The following is a 20,638-nucleotide window of genomic DNA, read 5'->3' on the forward strand; positions in this document are numbered from 1 at the left end:
GTGTGTAAATTGATCCGGAAGAAGTATTTTATTTATTTTTTTATTTTTTTTATTTCCTAGTTCTGGTGTGGCGGCATGAATGGCCTACATTTGAACGGACTAGAAAGGAGATTAGTTGAGGTGTGTGTAAATTGACACAAATATCCTCGACCGTCAGGAAAAAAAAGTCTTTTGTGAACCCCTCGGGTTTTGGATTTATTTTTTTGACCGGGAAAAAAAAAAAACGCAAAGTTATATTGGATTTATAGGCTCTATTGAAAAACCCATCACAAATCACGATGCGTCTGGAAAAAGAACCCCACTGACAAATCAAACAACACAAAATAAAAGTTACACTTTGATTGATTGATGAAAGCGAAAACATGATCAATCTGACTCCTTCAAAGTGCTTCTTGTCTTATTTTTGTGCATACTTAGAAAGCAACACTCAAAAGCAAATAGAAATTCATACTACAAACATGCTCCCAACATTTTCGACCGTTCATCGTCGAGATAAAATTTGAACCATTGGATCGCCGAACGAACTGCTCGAATGGCCGCGCTACCAACACAGCACGCCTCCGGTCCATCAAATCTCACTCTCTTCGTTTATGAAACGAGCCAGCCTTTTGATCATGTTCATAGCCTTCTCACAAGTGGGATTAAATAGATGAAATACATGATCCTCCCCTTCAACTTCCATAAACTCCACTTTTCCTCCCCATCCACTCTTCACCAATGCATCGTAGTAAAGCACCCCTCTATCTCTCAATATGTCCTTCTCGGCAACACAAACAATGACCCGGTCACACGCCAAACCCGAAAGGAGCGGGGATCCGTCCGCAAACGGGTTGATAAGCGGGTCGTCGCACCCTTTGTCGCTCGGGCAAACGTACCGCCACCAAATGTCCACCATACCCTTCCTCACGGTGTCCGTGACCTCAGACCCGATCGGTTTTTCCCCCCAAAAGTAGGGCTGGATCATCAAGATACCGTGGAATTTGAGGCCGTCAATCCGGATCGACCCGGCCCGGATTGCCAGGTGGTGTGAAATATTTGCACCTGCACTGTCCCCTGCCAAGTACACTTTATCAAAGTCAACATTTTCATTGAGCCAAACCTCAGAGCCACCACCGGCGGCATGTGAGGCCACCCACTCGAGGGCGGCCCACGAGTCATCGTAGGCGGCCGGAAGAGGGAATTCCGGGGAGTTCCGGAAGTCGACGGCGACGGCGACGACATTGGAATTAGCAACCAGTATGTTGAGAGAGTTGTGGTACAAGGGTTCCCCAACGGTCGCTATGCAAAACGCCCCGCCGTGGAAGTAAACCACCAGGGGGAGTTTCTTGTCTTTCGGGGTGTCGATAGGGCGGTAGAGGCGGACGGAGACGCCGGTCTCCGGTACGATCAATACGTCTTTCGAAACCACGCCGGTCTGAGGGTCGGAGCCCGGCGGGGTCACTTGGGTTCCCACTAGCCTCTCCACGGTTCCATCTTTGTATTCTATGAGGTATGGCAGAACCTCTTGAGATACTTCCGGTTTGATTGAACCCATCTGAGAGAGAGAGAGAGAGAGAGAGAGAGAGAGGAAAGACCAGAGGATTGTGAACTTGTGGTATCTAGGCCCTCCAATTGGAACACATAGAAGAGTGAAGAAGACAGATGAAGTATTAATGAATTGCCTGTCCATTATATAGACATTTCAGTCAAATGGGTAGGCTCCAACTCACATAACAATTTGTTTTCTTGAAGGGACAACTCACATAAACGTGAAAATAGAAAATGGAGTTGCAAACTTGCAACCACCAAATTTACCGGGGGGGAAAAAACACTTGCAACCATCTAATGCCTATGGCCGGCTGAGATTGGGGATTGTGTGTTGACCCATCCGGGCCGTCTAATTTCGGCAATGGACGGCTGAGATTTTATCTTGACAACGAATGGATGGTCGACTGAGATCTGCTCGGCTGAGATAAAATATGAACTGTCCATTACCGAAATAGACAGTTCGGATTGGATCGGCATCCCCTAAGGGACAACAGGCTCCCCGGTTATTGCCCGGCTAGACTAAGTTTGAATGACAGAAATCTTGAGGGAGTACATCCCCGGTTACTGCCCGGCTAGACTAAATTTGAATGACAAAAATCTTGAGGGAGTACATAATGCGATGGCATACTTTCGTGTTTTCTTAACTTTGGAATTGACAAAAGTAGGGACGTAATTTCTAATGTCATATTCAACCAGAAATCACCTTTTCAAACTAAATAGAAATCTGATCTCTTTCATCCCTATGGAATTTTAGATTCTTGACTCAATTCATGCGAAAAGGAAATAGTTGACTTGAAAATTTCAATAAATGATTTCCGAAGAAGATTACCGAATTAAATCAAACGTCATAATAAAATTACTCCAGGTATTGAATTATTAGAAATTTCGATTCCTCGTAATCAAGTTCACATTTCCACGAAAGATTCCAGGCAACTAAGCCTTCCTCAATGTTCGGTGTGAGAGCACGCATTTGGTGGTAGAGCGGCTTGATCACACATCAACGTGTGGCAAAGAAAAGTCCTGAAGCACCACGTGACGATACTACTCGGGGCACTTTCGGTTGGTGGACCCTAAGCCTACGTCCTTAAGTCAACTAGCGGAGGGACATGGGATAGGTCCATCGTTTTGTTTATCTATTGATACACAACATCAATTTGGATTATTAAAATCTCTCGTGACCGAGGATGATGATGATGATAGCTAATTATTCTGTTAATTAACTTGTCTATTCTCTAACAGACATCGAAGCAAACGACTGGAGAAATTAATAACTCAACACTCCATCATACCAAAAATTATAATTTAATTAGAAGTCAAAGCATGGGCGAAGAAGGTGGGATAAGAGCCATGCTTATGGTTAGTCGTGTCAATGGACTAGATTCGATTCGAACCTGAAATAGCTCAAATCCAATTCAAATTAGAATTCGGTGAATCCGATTTCAGTAATCTGAAGCCGATTTAGACAACACTTAAAAGCATGTGTGCCGAGAGGCAATTTTGTGCGCGGACATCCTTGCGGAGAAAGCTAACCAAGCCATATATGGCGCGGGTAATTGTTTTGATTTCGATTCGTATAGCTTGTTGTGTTTGAGTTTCTGGACGATGCCTTGGGTATCCCAGTATCCTAGAACTCGGGATTCGACGTTTGCAATCCTTGTTCGGTTAGTTTTGCAAGTTCCATTGTAACCCAAAAAAAAAAAAAGAGCCTCTACAATCACACATTTATGTAGGGTACATGTTTGTTGCCGGTAAAAAAAAACTAGGAGTATATAATTACTCCACAAGTAGAGCTCCAAGAGTTGTTAAATTTGTCAACTAGTGTAGCGTGTTGTATTCTTATCCATTTAATTAATATATTTAATTCTCAAGTGAACACCTCTTTAAGAAAACTAATCTGTGTTGGATCAACCCCAATGGCTTTCGCCAGGCGGGTATGAAAAAACAAATCAGTATTTGTCCTCCATATGAAATCGCATGTTCGAATTCCACGAAAACTAATTAAACTAAACATTCTAAATTTTGGGACTACTAGAATGTTTGCCTCGTCATAACTTCAGGACTCTGAAATTAGTCGAGGTGCGCGTAAGTAAGTCCGAACATCTTGTTATAAAACAAAAAAAACAAAAAAACAAATAGAGTTCGATTGAAGGTTTGAGTTAGGCGATCGATGTCTAGCCAGTCCACGGCGTTATTTTTCTATTCGTTGTGTCTCTTTTCTGTTCAGTCTGCACCAAAATAAGTATTCCCTCTCCAAATTAGATGAACAGGACAGCGAAGGAAGAATAAGTTAATACATTTGTATATCAATTGTTACTGAATTTAATTGAGTAAGTCAAAGCATAATAATAAGTCTCCAAGATTCTTAGATCCCTTTTCGCTAAGGTTCTTATTTGTTAAGTATTTATTTTTCGTTTTACGAGATAGATCATTCTTTCATAATACATCACATCTAATTCACTATTTAAAAAATAAAAATTTATTTTAGTTAATGAAACACACCATAAACCACCAATACCCAAGTCTACAGAGATTCTCCATTCCGGAGGAGTGCTCATGGTTTGTTCCTACCAGAGTGTTATTTTGATCTTTCATGTCAGTAATTTAACTTTAAATCGTACTTAAATATATAAAAATTAGCTCGATTAAACAAACATAACTCCATTATTCAAATATCTTTGTTTCAAAAACATATATTTAAGGGTGCGATTATGAGTATACATTATCGAACGAACAGAATAACATGGCTACTTTTATTCAATTACGCCAAAAGAGAAAATGTGCGGAGCGAATTATCAAAACTGGAATTTTGGTTGGCCCCACTGTGGAATTCGTCATCGGACTGATAGAAGCAAGCCTGGTCCTAGGGCAAGGTTCAAGAGACTATTGCCAAGGGTCCCTTTTAAGCCTGACCAAAATAATAGGATCCTATAATGTTATTTGAGCTTATACTAGGTAAGAGCGAAAAATTCATGAAGTCGAATCAGTAATATTCAAGTGATACTCTTGAATTCTTGAAATGATATGTAATTTTGTTGGTTGAGTTGTTATAGCGACAAGAAAGTTTTGTAGTTTTTCCTTGCATGAATTGATTCTAATTTTTGTTTGAAATCTATCTAGTTAAATATTACACTTTACACTAATGCTCATGGGACCGACGGGTTCCATACTAACCATGAACCCGATGTGTTTACGGGGCGCACTCTGGATCCCACACGGATGGTCCGAATCGTTCAATAATTTAAAAATAATAACCAAGTGGGCCGTGAAAATTTTGACCAATTCGATATGCATAGGTGCTTGATCAAATCTTTCATTTTTTTTCATTCAGACCTGGATCGAACACCTACACATATCGAATTGACCTAATTTTTCACGAGCCCACTCAGTTTTTTTAAAATCATTGAACGGCTAAAATTATCTGTGCGGGACCCAGAATGGGCCTGTGTACCCATCATTCATGGTCGGTATGGACCCGTCGGTCCCAATAGACGGGTTCCAAATATTATGGTGAACAAAGGTATTCTACTAATATGAAAGCTCCAGTTTGAAAATTGGCCAAGTGTCTCCAAAAACATGGGACAGGCCCTAGACAGAAGCCTCCGCCACTTCCATTATAACCTATAAAAGTGGATCTTCGACCAAAGAACAAGAAGAAAACTCATGTTGCAATTATGGTGAACAAAGGTATACTAATATGAAATTCTTGGGCGGTTAATTTTAAAGTTATCTTTTTTCTTTTTTTTTAACACATTTTAAAGTTATCTTTTTTTTAAAGTTATCATTTTAAAGTTATCTTGAAAGTGGTTCTCCCACCAAAGAAAACAAAAATAAGCCTCTGAACAAGTACCAAGGTCAATCACCAACATGACAATGAAAGGTCATTTATGTAACGTCGTTATAAAGTGATGATTTTTTTTTTTTTATAACCGGATGTTCAACCAATTTGCGTATATCTCGACTACTTTCGGGGCTTTGAGACCAAGCAAACCCTACAGTGCCACCAAGGTTTGAAATATTTGACCTCCGTGAAATTCAAACACGCGATCTCGTGGAAGACGGAGATTTATTTGTTTTTCGATACCCACTTAGCTAAACCCCGTTGGGTTGATTAAAAAGTGATTCTTAAGAAAGCAAATCAACTCTACAAAGTGGTTCTTCCAGTATCCTGTGTCGCTAATTATGCCCACAATCAGGGTCCAAATGGTTGTTAGGATAAAGAGGGTTTTTCTAAAGTTACCCATGTATTGAAGAATTTGTGTCTGCAGCTAGCAGCCCTTCTGGAAAATATGCAAAATATCTTCAAGGATTTTGGCTCCCATTGACGAAGTCTCCATTGTTCACAAAACAGGGCAATATATAATGGGTTTATTATTTGTATCTGCAGCAGCCCTATTTGTTTTGTATTGATTATAGAGTAACTTATAAACATTAGTCATGTTTTTTTTAGACTTCTTCAGCATTTTTTTTTTTTTTGATAACCAAAAAAAGGGTGAGAAGGACCGACCAATTTAGCAACTCCACCTCGGTGTGAGCATAGGGGTTCTTGACCCGCTGTGGAATATACGGTTCAAACCATAGCTACTACCCGTGAGGGCATGCCATTCTTCAGCATTTCATATTAGTATTGAAATTCAAATAAACCCCAAACTACTATTTCAGAGCACAAACCATGATTCTCGTTTTCATAACTTATCACAAACTGGTTACAAAACAAACTCCAAGTATTTCTCTCTCCTAATCTTATCTCTGATCTTCAGTCATTTAATCTCAAATCAAATTTTAAGACAAACAAAAATCTTACAATGACAAATCTACCAAAAACATACCGAACAAAATAATGACAAAATCTAACAAAATTTGTGAAAATTCTAAATACACGAAATTTCAAAATACATAAAATCATCATAAAAAATATGTGCGAACTTTTTTTACATAGTAAATATGATAAAATACATTGTATAGGAATTATGGTAAATTTATTATAACTCCTTAAAAACTTGGACAATTGTATTTTGAATTTTTTATGGTGGGTTCTCATAATTGGCCTTGTCTGCTAACACTTATAATCTAACTCATGTAGCTTATTTGCTTAAAAAAGTTGATGAATGGTTTTTGCTATCAATTATGAATAACCACTTTTTAGTTTTTCTACCATATTTGACCCAAAAAAGTGAGATTTTTAAAGCTTTAATTTGTAATATTTTCAACTATATTTGAATTTGTAAAAGTACGTCTTACGAGAAAGCATTATTCCAAAATTGTTTCCATCAAATGATTAATGTTAATCTAGACATTTCCTTGATAATAAGTTATTCTACAATTTATTTAACAAACTATTTGAACTTTTATTTTAGCTTATAAAAGCTCCACCAACACATCTTCAACTTACTTTAAATTTTTTAAGTGAATTATCAAAATAATCAGAGTATTTACTCCCTCCGCCCCATTTTGGTTGTCCAATATTCATTTTGCCTATTTTGTATCTATTGCATATATCTTTCAATCTATAATGGTTTTCATGATTTCGACAACTTTGTATTATAGAACAAATTGAAATCTATCAAATAAGATCCATATTGCATATTTTTTGAGATTCACATTGGAAGATATAAGCGATTGAAAACTGACACAAACATAAAAAATTAAAATTAAAATTAAGGACAACCAAAATGGGACGGAGGGAGTAATTGAGTATTTATCTATTTTGATATTTTTTTAGTGCCACATCCGAATTCAAATCTTGACTCCGCCAATGACGTCATTTTAGCCTCTACACTAATTTTTAATTTTTTTAGGAAAATGAATGAGTTAAGTGATTTTAAGATTCCAATATTATAGATAACAAAATTATAAATCACATGGCTTCGTATTATTTAATCAAGCCGAAATTTTTTGTCATGATGTATGATACAGACGAGAAAATGTCTCATCCCTAAATATCATGATTGGGTCGACCAGGCCGGATCATGAGTGAATAGAAAATCGATATCTAAAAAAGATCCAACATAACAGATCGCCGAACCTGGATTTTTTGTATGCTTCATGGGCCACGGCCCGCGCCAGCACCGGTCCAATCCATCCGGTCCATTAGTTAGAGGACTGAATAGAAGCCTGCCCCTTCTTCCAATATAGTCTGCCAAGTGGTTCTTCCAGCAAAGAAGAACAAGAAAACCCATGTGGCAATACTAGCCCGTCTAGCCATGTCAAAATAAGAAAATTTTAGCTTTGCAAAAATGACAAAATGAAGAGAGAGAACAATTCAGAAGAAAAACTGATGGAATGAATTCAGGTACGAGTTCTGCCATAAACATCACTTCGTCGGGAAGAAAAACTGATGGTTGTAGTGCGTCTTTGCACTACAGGATACCCCCTCCCAATTACTAGCCGCATAGACAGCTACGTTTGTTTAGATTCATTGAACCAATGGAGAGATTTTCGGTTGTCTCGGAAGACCCTGCCCATTTTGACTCCTGCTTCTAATACACAAGCAATTGATACAACAAAGTAGTTTTTCCGTTCTTTTTTAAGTGTTCTACTTCGTAGCTTTAACTTATTAAAAAAACATCACCATTATACCTTTCAGAACAATTTTTACCTCCACTTTCTCTATTTACTCTTTATGAAGATATCATTTTTACAATTTATCTTCTTAACTTTTCAAAATGGAATCTATTTTTTAGAGGCAAAATAGAAAATGTATCAATTTTTACTCTTAATAAAATGTTACTTTTGCCTATAAAAAAAACCTTTACAAAATGGACATTTATTAAGGGATAGTTTAAAATGGATTACTGGCCTCTAAAAAAGAGACGGAGTGAGTAATACATAAAACTATTAACATAAAATAAAGTGTGGGTGTCACATTCTCAATTTTTAACATATACAGTAATAAAGATAATTTTTCATAAATATAGTCCTCACACTAATCTGAATATTGCCCCCAAAAGAGTTCATCCTAATCCTTATATCAAATATCTGTTCCAAAACAATAGTTTTCAAAGACAATAACAGTGGCACACCGGCCTCAAATACATAATCCTCAATACGAATAAATTAAGAGTTTACAGTTGTTCCCAAGTCAAAATAATTATGGACTAAGTCACAAATACATCTTTTTTAAGAAATTACAAGATGGCTAAGTAACTCTGCGATATTAGCTTTCATAAAGGTTTTCCAAATCCAAGCACTCTATGCATGCAAGCTACCCTCCTGTTTTCGTACCTGAAAAATAATGAAAAGTTGAAGTACACTAGTCCAATAAAAAAATCTTCTACCAATTCTATATGCAAAAGTGAAGACTAGTGTAGAGAAACGTAAGGTTTAGCAAATACAGTTCAATCTAAGGTGATGCAACCAACTCACAACTCATTTAAGATACTCGAAAGATACATTCAATGTAGTCATGCAATTCTCAAGACGGCAAGTAAACATAGGATCAATGGAACAACAAGTAATACCAACATCCGTGTCCTTTCAATCTTACGCCACATTCGATTGTATTTTCATCCCTTGCATTACAGTACGCCCACACCTTAAGTAACTCTATTTTCACTCCTTGCGTTATAATGATTTCCACACTTCAAGTTACTGTATTTCCATCCTTTGCGGTACAGTGTCCTCAACTCGCTTGAGTCACCGTATTTTCACCCATTGCGTTACGGGACTCCTCTACTCCACTCCCCATACTTATACCCATACAAGCCAACTAGATATTCAAAATAAATACATGCCTTGGTTCACAAACCGTCACACAATATTGTATAATCACCATAAACATATTGCAATTATCCACACGCACAAATGCAAACACACTTACAAGTATAGAATAGCCATTTCGGTGTACTTTCTAATCGAGTTAACCTTGAAACCTCTCAATAATAGGGGCCAAAGAACATGGATGCTTAAATTAATCAAGGGAATCAGAATAAACATGCGTAGAAGGGGTTCAGAGGTGTTAAGAAGGTATTTGCTGTTGGAAAATTTCAAAAATTAATGAATGATAATTTCTCCAGCAGTTTTCTTGACAGAATAATGGCCATGAATAGAGGTTAATGCAGGCATTTGCACCTGCCATTCATTCCGGCAGTTTCGTGTATTGATTCTCCCTATTCAAGGCTGGGAATTGAATTCCCGTATTCAATTCTTGACTGTTTTCAAAGGCACCTGAGCAGTATAAAAGGGGCAGTGCTCTCTTCATTCTGCACCAGAAAAATCCACCCTTCAACAGCTCTGAAATTCGTTCTTGTGTGAGAGAGAGACAGACAGTAGTGAGTTCGCCAAGGCGGTCGACGGTGGTGTTCCGACGGCTTGCGGTATAGCCGAGCCAACCCTGGGAGGAAGACGCCGAACAAGATCCTACAACACCGACGGTAGGCGGCGAATCTTTCTTAAGGAGACTGTGGTATCACACAGGACTCGGTTTGATTTTCATTCAATCTGTTTGTATCTCGTTTCATAATCTGTCTATTGTTATGTATTCTGTAACTTTGAATTATCAATGGAATTGTTCTCTGGAATTTTTTGTTATTGCCGTATTTTTCCCAACATTTGCAGTGTCCGGGGTTCAAAATAATTAAGATAGCGCGATAGACTCAAAACTATCCAGAGAGGAGGGGGTATCAATACCAAGGCAGCTGCTGGTCCAAAGACAAGAGGGGTATCGATACCCCTGTGTGGGTGTCGATACCCGCGAACTCGATACCCATGCTGTTCGCGACACTTTTTTTAAGGGTGTTCGGATAAATAATTCAAAGTGACTTATTTTTTGTCCTTATTCAAATTTTTTTCATATCACTTGGCTTATCCTCATTTTTTTGGGGATTATTGCATCTTCATGACGAGAGAAATCTAAAAAGTATAAAATTTTGATCGAAATCCAATATTTTTTTAATAAAGACGAAAAAAGTGATTTATTGGCTTTTTTTTGTTTTTATGTGGATTTATTTGGCTCATTTTTGGCGGAAAAGCCAATGACTTTTTTAGAAGAACAAGCCCTTAGTTTCGACAGATTTCAACGATGCAAAGAGGAAAGACCAAGAGGGCTGCTTCCCCCCCCCCCCCCCCGACACCCCACCCCTCCCGGCCCCACACCCCATTTCCCATATTATCCCCTCCCCCTTTCTCCTGCTCCTCCCTTCTTCCATTTACTTTTTTTTTTTCTTTTTTTTTCTTCTTTATTTGCTTTTGTTTTTTTCTGTTAGAATTTTTTTTTTGTTTTTTTTTCTCTTTATTTCCTTTTGATTCCTTCCACTTTGAATCTTTTTTTTTATTTTAATAATCTTTTTCTATTTTCTTTATTTGTTTCTTTTCCCATTTACCTCCCTTCTTTATTTTTTTTTTTGGTTAACTCAAATTCTATTTTCAATTAAAATTGACTTTATACTTAATAAATTTATATTATTTTAATTAGTTAATTAGTCTTAACAATGAATAATAAAAATAACTTGTAATGAACAATAATAAATTGAAATAAAATTTCATTTTATTATAATTGAGTACATATTGTCAAAACATGAAAATACATAAAGCATAAAGCATAGTGTCACATGGACGGCCACTTTTGGAGTGGAAACCAGTTATGCTTTAGACCAGTAATTTTAGTAGAATAAGTTTGCTAGCTATCTTTAGTATTTTAACTTAATATGCATTTTTAAACACAAAAATAAAATATAACAGAAGGTTACGGTAGCTTACGGAAGATGAATGTGGCTATCGAACGAAATGACTTCTTACGGTAAGCTTACAGTAGCTTCGAAAGAGAAAAGAAAATACTTTTTTTTTCTCTCGAAAATAAATATTTACTAAACTACTAAATTTTTTGGATCAAGAGGCTGATCGGGTGGTGGTTTGGTGGCGGCCTTGGGTTGAGTTTCTTGAAGAACTCAAGAAGAAACTCAATAATACCAAGAACAAAGTAAAAACAAAGAGCAAACACAAAGTTTCTAGAGAGAAAAGTTGGAGAGATTCAAGGTGTGAATTGAATGGTTTCACAAAGGGTTCTATTTATAGGAAAATGAGGACCTCTCTCCTCACCCCACATGGCCCCCCCCCCCCCCCCCCCCCCCCCCCCCCTATTTGCTCTAAGGTTGAAGTCTAATTCTGGGTTCAAGTCTAATAAAAATATAGTTACAAAAATAAATGTTTCAATTTTCAATCTGTTTGAACTGGTGCAAAGATGTTATTTTTCTGATCATTTCATCCTAAATGGTCGTAATAAATTTTTGCCTCCAAAGCCTTTCAATGAATACCCTAAGAGAGTCTTGAAACTAAATAATGAGTTTCAGGGTGTTTGTTGAAAAATCTTAGAGAAAAAAATTCATTATGACCATTTAAAATAAAATGATCAAAAAAATACGATTTTTGACCCTGTGTATTTATAGAAATTAAATAAATAAGATAAAATTAATTAAATAAAAATAAAATTTAAAAGGTGAAGGTGTTTTAAGAAGGGATGGGGGGCCGGATGTTTTTTGGGTGGGGGGGCCGGGGGATAATCCGGGTTTTAAGGAAAGGCTGGGGTTTGATAAGAAAAACAAAAACAAAAACAAAAAGAGAAGGCTGGGGGGCAGGGTAAAAAAACAAAAAAACAAAAAAGGAAGGCTGGGGGACGGGGAAAAAAAAAAGAAAACGGCCGGGTAAAAAAAAAAAGAAAACAAAAAGGGAAGGCTGGGGGCGGGGTAAAAATAAAAGAAAACAAAAAATAAAAGGAAAGGCTGGGGGGTAAGGATAAGGAGGTAAATTTGGTGTGGTGCCGGAGGGTGACCAAAGCTCAAATTAAATGGTATACCAAAGCAACACATTAACACATAGAAAAGGAAAAGAAATTCCTATCTCAAGGATTGAAAGCACAAACTCAAGTTCAAGCAAGTCCTAGACTTCCAAATGCAAAATACACCTGCTCCGAGTTCCTCCTACGTGATCCGAGAGCCAAGGATGGTAGAGAATGACAAAATACGCGTGGGTCTTCGAAATCTCTTAGAGAAATAGAAAGTTTTTGGGTGGGGGAAGGAGAGAGAGAGATAGAGAGAGCAAGCGAGAGAGATAGAGGCGTAGAGGAGCCGAGGCAAGAAAGAGGAAAAATGGTTTCCTGCTCCAGATAATTAATTACTCCTTTATAGGATAAATTACACCCCACACCCTTCAAGTACCAGAACATCAAACCAACTCTCTTACCAAATAAGCCATTGCACTTCAACCCCAAAATATTTTCACATTGAATATCTTAAAAACACTTTAAAATTACAACGTAAAGGAAAATTATTTTGGATCTTTACAATGGGAGACAAGAGAAAGTAAGAGCAAGTGCATGGTGCACCAGACTAGCAAAAACCATCTTTACAGCTATTTTACCTAATTCAAGTCACCAAAACACCTTGCAGCAGCCTCGGTAAACAGTGAGGTATTTTCTCTTTTGAAAAAATGCTCTCTACTTCTAACGAGCTACTGTTCATGAGCAACTCATTAAAATATTATTCTTTCTCTCTCCTCCTTACCACTCCCTCATTCTCTCTCTTGTTCTTGCTCTCTGCTACGAAGGATTCCGACCAACGACGATGAAGATCCAGGACAAAGAGGGTCCTACCGGATCAGCAAAGGTTGATCTTTGCTGATGGAGACGGCGCCGGCGGCGACGTTGGGGTAAGGGAAGTCGAGGTCGGAGTAGATGCCGGCGCAGACGGTCTTCCAGAGGTCAAGGGTGAGGCAGGTGGAGCGGATGAGGTCGAAGGCGACGATCTCGTTGACGGCGGATTGCTAGAGGGCTTGGAGGAGGGCAAAGGACTGTCGGAGGTTGACTTGGATCTGAGCGAAGGTCGGATTGGAGGATGGCAGAGGATTGGCGGAGGATTTGATTTTCCTGGATTTAAGTTTCTCTCTCTCACTAGTGAATATTATATGAATACTAGTGTTAGCCCGTGCCTATGGCACTACGCATCCCGGTTGAAAGGGGATGGCAGTTGTGTGATTTAAGTAAAAACCATGGGCACTTAACCGGGAAGTGGGATGATGCACTACAGCCTTTGGATCAAATGAATCTAAGCCGTTCTAACAACTTGTCCCCACACCCTTCTGTTTTATAATAGAAATTTGATGAATACATACAGGATGATAAAGAGTCTCGTGCAAGTTGGGAGGAAAACGGGAATAGGTAAAACACAAATATACCTTTTTGAGTAGGTAAAATAGCTTTTCTTGGTGTACATGCTCTAAGTAGAACAAAGCAAATAGTGTACCCAAAAAAAGAACAAAGGAAAGAAGGAAAAAATAAAACAAGAGAGAGAGAGGACAGAGTAGAGGAGAAATGCTACATACACTACCATCCATCCACTACATCTTTTGTGGAGTTCATCCCGGGTCCCAAAAAAATACAGAAAAATGTCCATAAATTTTAGAATAATATTTTATGAGGCCCTGTAAAAAATCAACTCCAACGGATATCGATAAGTATTATTTCTTGATTTGTAGGAACGAAACTTCTCAACTGTACAGTATCGCCTCTACGAATCAAGAAATAATACTATACAGTTGAGCAGTTTCGCCCCTACAAATCAAAAAATAATACTTATCGATATCCGTTAGAGCTGATTTTTTACAGGGCCTCATAAAATATTATTCTAAAATTTGTGAACATTTTTCTGTATTTTTTTGGGACCCGAAATGAGCCCCACAAAAGATGTAGTGGATGGTGTAGTAGATGGATGGTAGTGTATGTAGCATCTCTCATAGACAAGGTGACAAACTTTCAATTTAGGGCCCTGATCATGTAAAGCATGCACTAAGCTTTCAATTTAGGGCCAAATAATCTTGTGACTAAGGATAGAGCCAGGACAGGTAGCATCGCCTGCCCCCACAATGATTTTTTAAAATGCTATTACTATATTAAAATAGAAAATTTATCCTCAAATATTAATTATATAGGCATGTCACTACTAGATTTTTTTAAATTTTTTTTTATACGGAAAGTCTTTAGTCTCATCTAGCTTTTGTTTTGATAAAGTAGCCCATAAAAATAGTCCAAAGCAAAATTTAATCGGCCAAGTGAAATATTGCGAATCATGATGGCTAAATTAAGGAAAACCTAAATTTAAATTTTGTCTTTTATGCAAACCCTAATAGTAAACCAAAGAAAGGAAAATAGCATCCGTGTCAATTAAGCAACATCCAATGGCTATGATATGTGAATATGGCAAACTTTATTAATTGTAGTCCATTTTTTCATTTTTAATATTATACATGGTCGTCACCACTAAGGTAAATACTAGTTTTGTTCCTGTTTGTGACCTAAAATGACGAAAATATTACAAAAGATGGTAAACAAGAACAATAAAAGACATAACAAATGAATATTAAACGGCCTAAATGTGTACATTTTTACACTTATCACATGTGCTACGCATTAGGAGCAAAAAAAAACATCCTATTTTATTTAATGGTACGCTCGATTTACGATGTAATAAAAAATTTAGTGTGGGAGAAAGTATAGAATTTTTTTTCCAACCTTTTTATATTTAACTTTGGGTATTCACTATATATAAACTGTAGGAAAGAAAAAAAAATAGACTTCAAATAAATTATGTTGATAATACGCTCTGGGATGATGCTATGGTGTCCCTGGTCATTTTGGGGACACTGTAATTTTTGTTCTATTTTTAGGAAATACACAGAATAAGAGTCGTATCCGTACTATGCACAAATTAAAACAAAAACAAAAACAAAAAAACCTGTTATGTTTAATGGTATTTATCCCTTTGAGAAAAAGCCTGAACTTGTAAGGAAGTTTCACCTTTTGTATTTAATTTTTGGTATTTTGTAAACAAAAAAGAAGAAAACAAACTTTATTGGCAAAAATGCTATGTCGGAGAGAGAGTTAAGGAAAAAGCTTGTTTCTATTTTTAGTAAGTACTCTTCTTCTTTTTCAAGAGCCAAAACTTCAATAACAAATAAACAATTTACAGAAGATAAAACGATACAACAAACAAAGAGAGTACTTGATTGGATTGCTTTTTTTAGATTAAATTCTTTACATTGTCGGTGAAAACATTTGTTTCTTTCCAAATCAATTATACTGCGTTACGTTGCCATGTTTATTGATTGGGATCACTGTTTTACAACGTGGGACAATGTAATTGATTTGGAGCAAACAAATGTTTACACCAGTGGTATAAAAAATTTATTTTCTTGGTTTTTCCTCTCAATGATGCTTACCATTTCCCTCTAGAGGTCTTTGTCGAGTTTTTAATGAAATTTGTTTTGCCTTAAAAAAAGAAACACATTTTCCTCGAGTTTCTTATTTATTTGTTTTGCCTATAAAAAAAACACACAACAAATAAAGCTAGGTAGGAATAATAAAATCTGCACAAGCGTCGTCCACCTGAAGACAACCGTTGTTGTTGGGTATACCAGCCAGCTAGGAGAAATAATTGCATTAAAAAATGAAAAAAAAAATTTCTCTCTTGCTAGAGAAATTTTTGGGTGCCGAGTGAGTACTACATGATGGTACTTGTCGGCGACCCCAACCATCCAGACGCATTTTGAATGGTCCAGATTTATTCTCTCTCTCTCTGTAAAATCCGGACCGTCCAAAACATATTTGGACGGCTGGAATTGCCGACAGAGTACCACGTGATACACGTACAGCCCCCAAAAGCTCATTTCAATATATGTATATATATATATATTATATTATATATTAACTAAAAGAATCTCCTATCACCAAGATACCAATCTCCAATCTCTTCAAGCTTAATTCATAATCGTAGTTGAATCGATCACCACCCATGGAGTTCCTCCTCCCACACCCAGTACCTTCCATTTTCGCATTTCTTCTCTTTCTCTACTACCTCCATAGAAAAAGAAAGACTTCAACCAACAATAGAGTCATCCCCCCGGAAGCAGGGGGAGCGTGGCCTGTAATCGGCCACCTTCCCCTCTTAGCCGACCGGGGACTGGCCCACAAGGTGTTGGGAGCCTTAGCCGACAGACACGGACCGATATTCACGATCCGAGTTGGTGTCCAACGGGCCATTGTGGTGAGCAACTCAGATATAGCCAAAGAATGCCTCACCGGCTCGAACGACAGGGCGTTCACGAACCGGGGGAAATCCATAGCGTTGGAGCACTTGACTTATAACTACGCCAGCTTCGGGTTCGGACCTTACGGGACTTACTGGCGCGAGATGCGGAAGATTTCGGTGACTGAGCTTTTGTCGAACCAGCGGCTCGGGATGCTCAGCAATGTGCGCGAGTCGGAGGTGGAAAACTCGGTGAGAGAGGTTTATAGGATGTGGGTGAAGGAGGGGAGTTGTTTGGTGGAGATGAAGAGATGGTTTGAAGACTTAACCATGAAAGTGACTGTTAGAATTCTCGCAGGTTATTTCCTTGACCATCATTCTTTTCATTCAAAAAAATAAATAAATAAATAAAAATCTTGATACATTAGTTCATTTTTTACTGTCTCATAACTTATGAATACTTCCAATAAAGACATTCAGACACAAATCTGGTCGGAAATATGTCAAGGGCTAGCTGTCTAATGCACACAAATCTGTTCTTAGACATGGCTGAAGTCGTCCGATAGGCATGTTTGGGAGTTGTCCGATGTATGTGAGTTTTACAATGCATTTGTGAGATTCAGGTGTACCAGACAACTTAAGACACATCTATATTCAAATGTCTGTGTTGCTAGGACTACTCGAGATTTGGGGTGGATATTGTGTTACAAAGGGCTAGTTTGTTAATTTGGGGGACTCAAAACCCTTGCGCACGGTTCTCAATAAATGTTCTCTATCTATCTCTCTCCATTCATTACTCTTAAAAATCTCCTTCAAAATCCGAACCGAATAGGATCAAAGAGACGGTAATATGAAACCCTGGAAAAAGGCCCACCTCAAACGTATCGACATGATTTAAATCATGCATGGAGCTTCTTCTTTCTTCTGTTTTTTGGCTAAATAGAATCACAGAGTTCACTACACTATTATTACATTAGAAAAAATTTAGGTTGACAAGTATCAGTAGCTATCGAATTAGATAAGTCTCCCATTGTAAACGATTTATCTTTTTAAAATGAGTAGCCGGTCATTCTAAAAATTAAAGTAAATGAGATTCTAAACACGCATGTCTAGATGTCCAATATTGTTTGTGTGATCAATTTATTAGTTTTTTTTTAATAATCAGGTGTTCGGATTATTAATTTACTGGTTGAATATACCCTAAAATATGAACGATTCGGGTGATGTAAGTATTAGACCAATAAGCCCCTATCCGACAGTCCGTAAGTATCATGTAGTATCTTTACAATCTCTGGGACGTGATACTTGTACTGTTTTATATTCTTTGACAAAAGTCAAATATCAAAATTTGATATGCTTGTCTATTTTGGACAAAAGAGTAAGATTGACTTTTCTGTCTGTCATTATTTATATTTTTTTTGCATTTGTTAATTTTGCGTTAAATTTCTGTGAATTATTTAATTCGTCTCGACGAGAGAAATCGAAAAAGTAAAAGATTATGATCGAAACTCATATATATTTGTTGAATAAACACAAAAATAAGTCAAAAGGATTTTTTTTGATTTTTTTTTCATCTTTTTTCAAAAAATTATGAGTTTCATTCACAATTTTTCACTTTTCCTATTTCTTTTGTCAAAACAAATCGATAATCTATAAAAACTTTGATGCAAAAACTAACAAGGAAATTGATTTTGGCACTCTAGTTTAGCCAACGGCACTCCACTTTGTGTCTTAATCATATGAGAAAAGAAAACTAAAAATGAAATATCAGTGGCTAAAAATGGAGTGCGAAAATCGCATCCCAACTAACAAATGCAGAAAGAAAAAAAATGAATAAAGACACGGAATCCTATTTATCTCTTTTGCCCCTCTTTTTATTGTAGTGATCCACTTCCAAGACTCGTACGGTCGTACCTGGATTTTTTTTTTTTTTTTTAATGGATCGATCTAACCTTTACTTATCAAGAAAAAGAATTATCGCAGGTAATGCAAAAATAGAGGCGGATGGGGCATATCGGGCGGCATTAAAGGAGTTTTTTGAGCTAGCGGGAGCGTTCATCATAGCGGACGCGATTCCTTTTCTAAGGTGGTTGGATATGGGAGGGTACGAGAAGAAGATGAAGACGACGGCAAAGAAAATGGATGACTTGCTTGAGCAGTGGTTAGAAGAACATAAACGGAGGAGAAATTCAGGCGGGGTGGCGCCGGAGGCAGAGAAAGACTTCATGGACGTGATGTTGGAAATTTTAGATGATGGTACAAATGAGGCCCTAAAATTTTTTGATGCTGACACAATCAACAAAGCTACATGTTGGGTACGTAAGAGAACAATCTCATACTCCATTTATCCCAAATTGCTGATCCCTTTTGGGCAGTCGTACCACTTAAAAAATTATTTATATTTCACAATCTATAATGTTTTATATAATTTCAAAAACATCATATTAGAGAACTAATTGAAATCTATCAAATAAGATCTATATTGAATACAAAATGTATTTCAAATTAAAAGATATAGAAAAAAATTTGAAATGTCTCAAATAGTAAAAAAGGACAAGCAATTTGGAACGGAGGGAATATAATTTAAGCAAAAGTCTTTGTATGACTTTTTCTAATTCAGCTCTTGATATTTTTACATCAAATACTAGCTTTCTTTGATCAAATACTAGTTTTTTAACTTAAAAAGTTCAACATTTAATTTTCAAACCTAATTTATTTATTTTCAACTTTCAATTTCAATCTTATCAAACAGCACATTAATATTACTAGTCCATACATCGATCACACACCTTTATTTACGTATTTAAGTTCTCTATTGCTACCAAGCACCCCCTGCCAAGCGAGTGCTGAGCGGCTGATTCAGTCGTTCATCTCGACAATCGACGGCTCGAATCTTGACCGAGCAATGAAAGGTTCAAATCCGTATGCTCTCAGATTCAATTCAAATCGTCCATACCAGGATAAACGGCCAGATGCCGCTCGGCACCCACTTGGCAGCATCCCGGGTCCTAGAACTCCTGGCTCTGCTGCTAAAAAAGACCTAGGAGTACTAAACAAATCAACCCCTTATTTGATGGGTCTTTTTCAGGGTTTTACGTTAGCAGGAGCGGATACCATACCGCTAACTCTTACATGGGCCGTGGCTTTGCTCCTCAACAATCCGCATGCACTAAAGAAAGCCCAAGAAGAACTAGACACCCATGTTGGCAGGCAAAGGCAAGTCAAAGAAACAGACATGAAAAACCTCGTCTACATACGAGCCATAATCAGGGAGACCATGCGTTTGCACTCTCCGATCCAACTCTTCACCATACGGGAAACCACGGAGGACTGCACCGTGAGAGGGTACCACGTCCCAGCCGGCACGCGCCTGTTCGTGAACCTGTGGAAGATCCATCACGATCCGCAGGCGTGGGCGCCCGACCCGTGGGAGTTCCGGCCCGAAAGGTTTTTGACGACCCACAAGGATGTTGATTTGAGGGGGAAGCATTTTGACTTGATTCCGTTTGGGAGCGGGAGGAGGGTCTGTCCCGGAATCTCTTTCACGACTCAGATCCTCGAGCTTACGCTGGCTAGTTTGGTACACGCTTTTGAAATTGCGACGCCGACGGGTGAGCCTGTTGACATGACCGAGGGCTCGGGTTTCCCGAATAAGAAAGTGATGCCGCTTGAAGTCCGCCTCACTCCGCGCTGGCCTCCTGAACTTTATGGAGAATAGCGACCGATGTATGAGAGAACGTTGTTTCATCTTTATAGGGATATCTCAAAGTTCTGTTTAAAAAGGAGTAAAAAATAAGGATATCTCGGGTGTACTAAAAAAAAAATCATCAATTGTGTTAGTTGTTGTAGCAGTTCTGAAAACATGAACATGTAATTGTCTTGTGTAACTTGATTTGTAAGACGCAAGAGCTCCATTCTCAAACTAGATTGGGGATTTTGTTGTTATATTTTGATATTTTTTTTGCTATAAAAGGATTAGGATTTCCTTTTTCTCTTTCCAACGTTGGCAAGATAAGAGGTTTGACTTTCGTTCTTTTCGAGTAAGAACTCACTAGCGGCAAACCCGTGCGATGAACGGCTATGTGCTTGTAGCTATACTATCA

General features: G+C 37.7%; 2 protein-coding genes across 2 annotated transcripts; one reads left to right on the top strand and one right to left on the bottom strand.

The window, feature by feature from the left end:
- Positions 1 to 218: 218 nt before the first annotated feature.
- LOC131331181 (probable carboxylesterase 2) lies at positions 219 to 1,791 on the bottom strand. Its single transcript, XM_058365060.1, has one exon. The coding sequence runs from the start codon at positions 1,667 to 1,669 to the stop codon at positions 569 to 571; it is 1,101 nt and encodes a 366-aa protein (XP_058221043.1). The 5' UTR covers positions 1,670 to 1,791; the 3' UTR covers positions 219 to 568.
- A 14,444-nt stretch (positions 1,792 to 16,235) lies between these two features.
- On the top strand, positions 16,236 to 20,422 carry LOC131331182 (cytochrome P450 CYP82D47-like). The gene is made up of 3 exons (XM_058365061.1): positions 16,236 to 16,893; positions 18,519 to 18,850; positions 19,624 to 20,422. Exons 1-3 carry the CDS (start codon positions 16,302 to 16,304, stop codon positions 20,251 to 20,253), a joined length of 1,554 nt encoding a protein of 517 aa, XP_058221044.1. The 5' UTR covers positions 16,236 to 16,301; the 3' UTR covers positions 20,254 to 20,422.
- The last annotated feature ends 216 nt before the right edge of the window (positions 20,423 to 20,638 follow it).

Source organism: Rhododendron vialii, chromosome 6a, assembly GCF_030253575.1.
Source record: "Rhododendron vialii isolate Sample 1 chromosome 6a, ASM3025357v1".
NCBI lineage: Eukaryota > Viridiplantae > Streptophyta > Magnoliopsida > Ericales > Ericaceae > Rhododendron > Rhododendron vialii.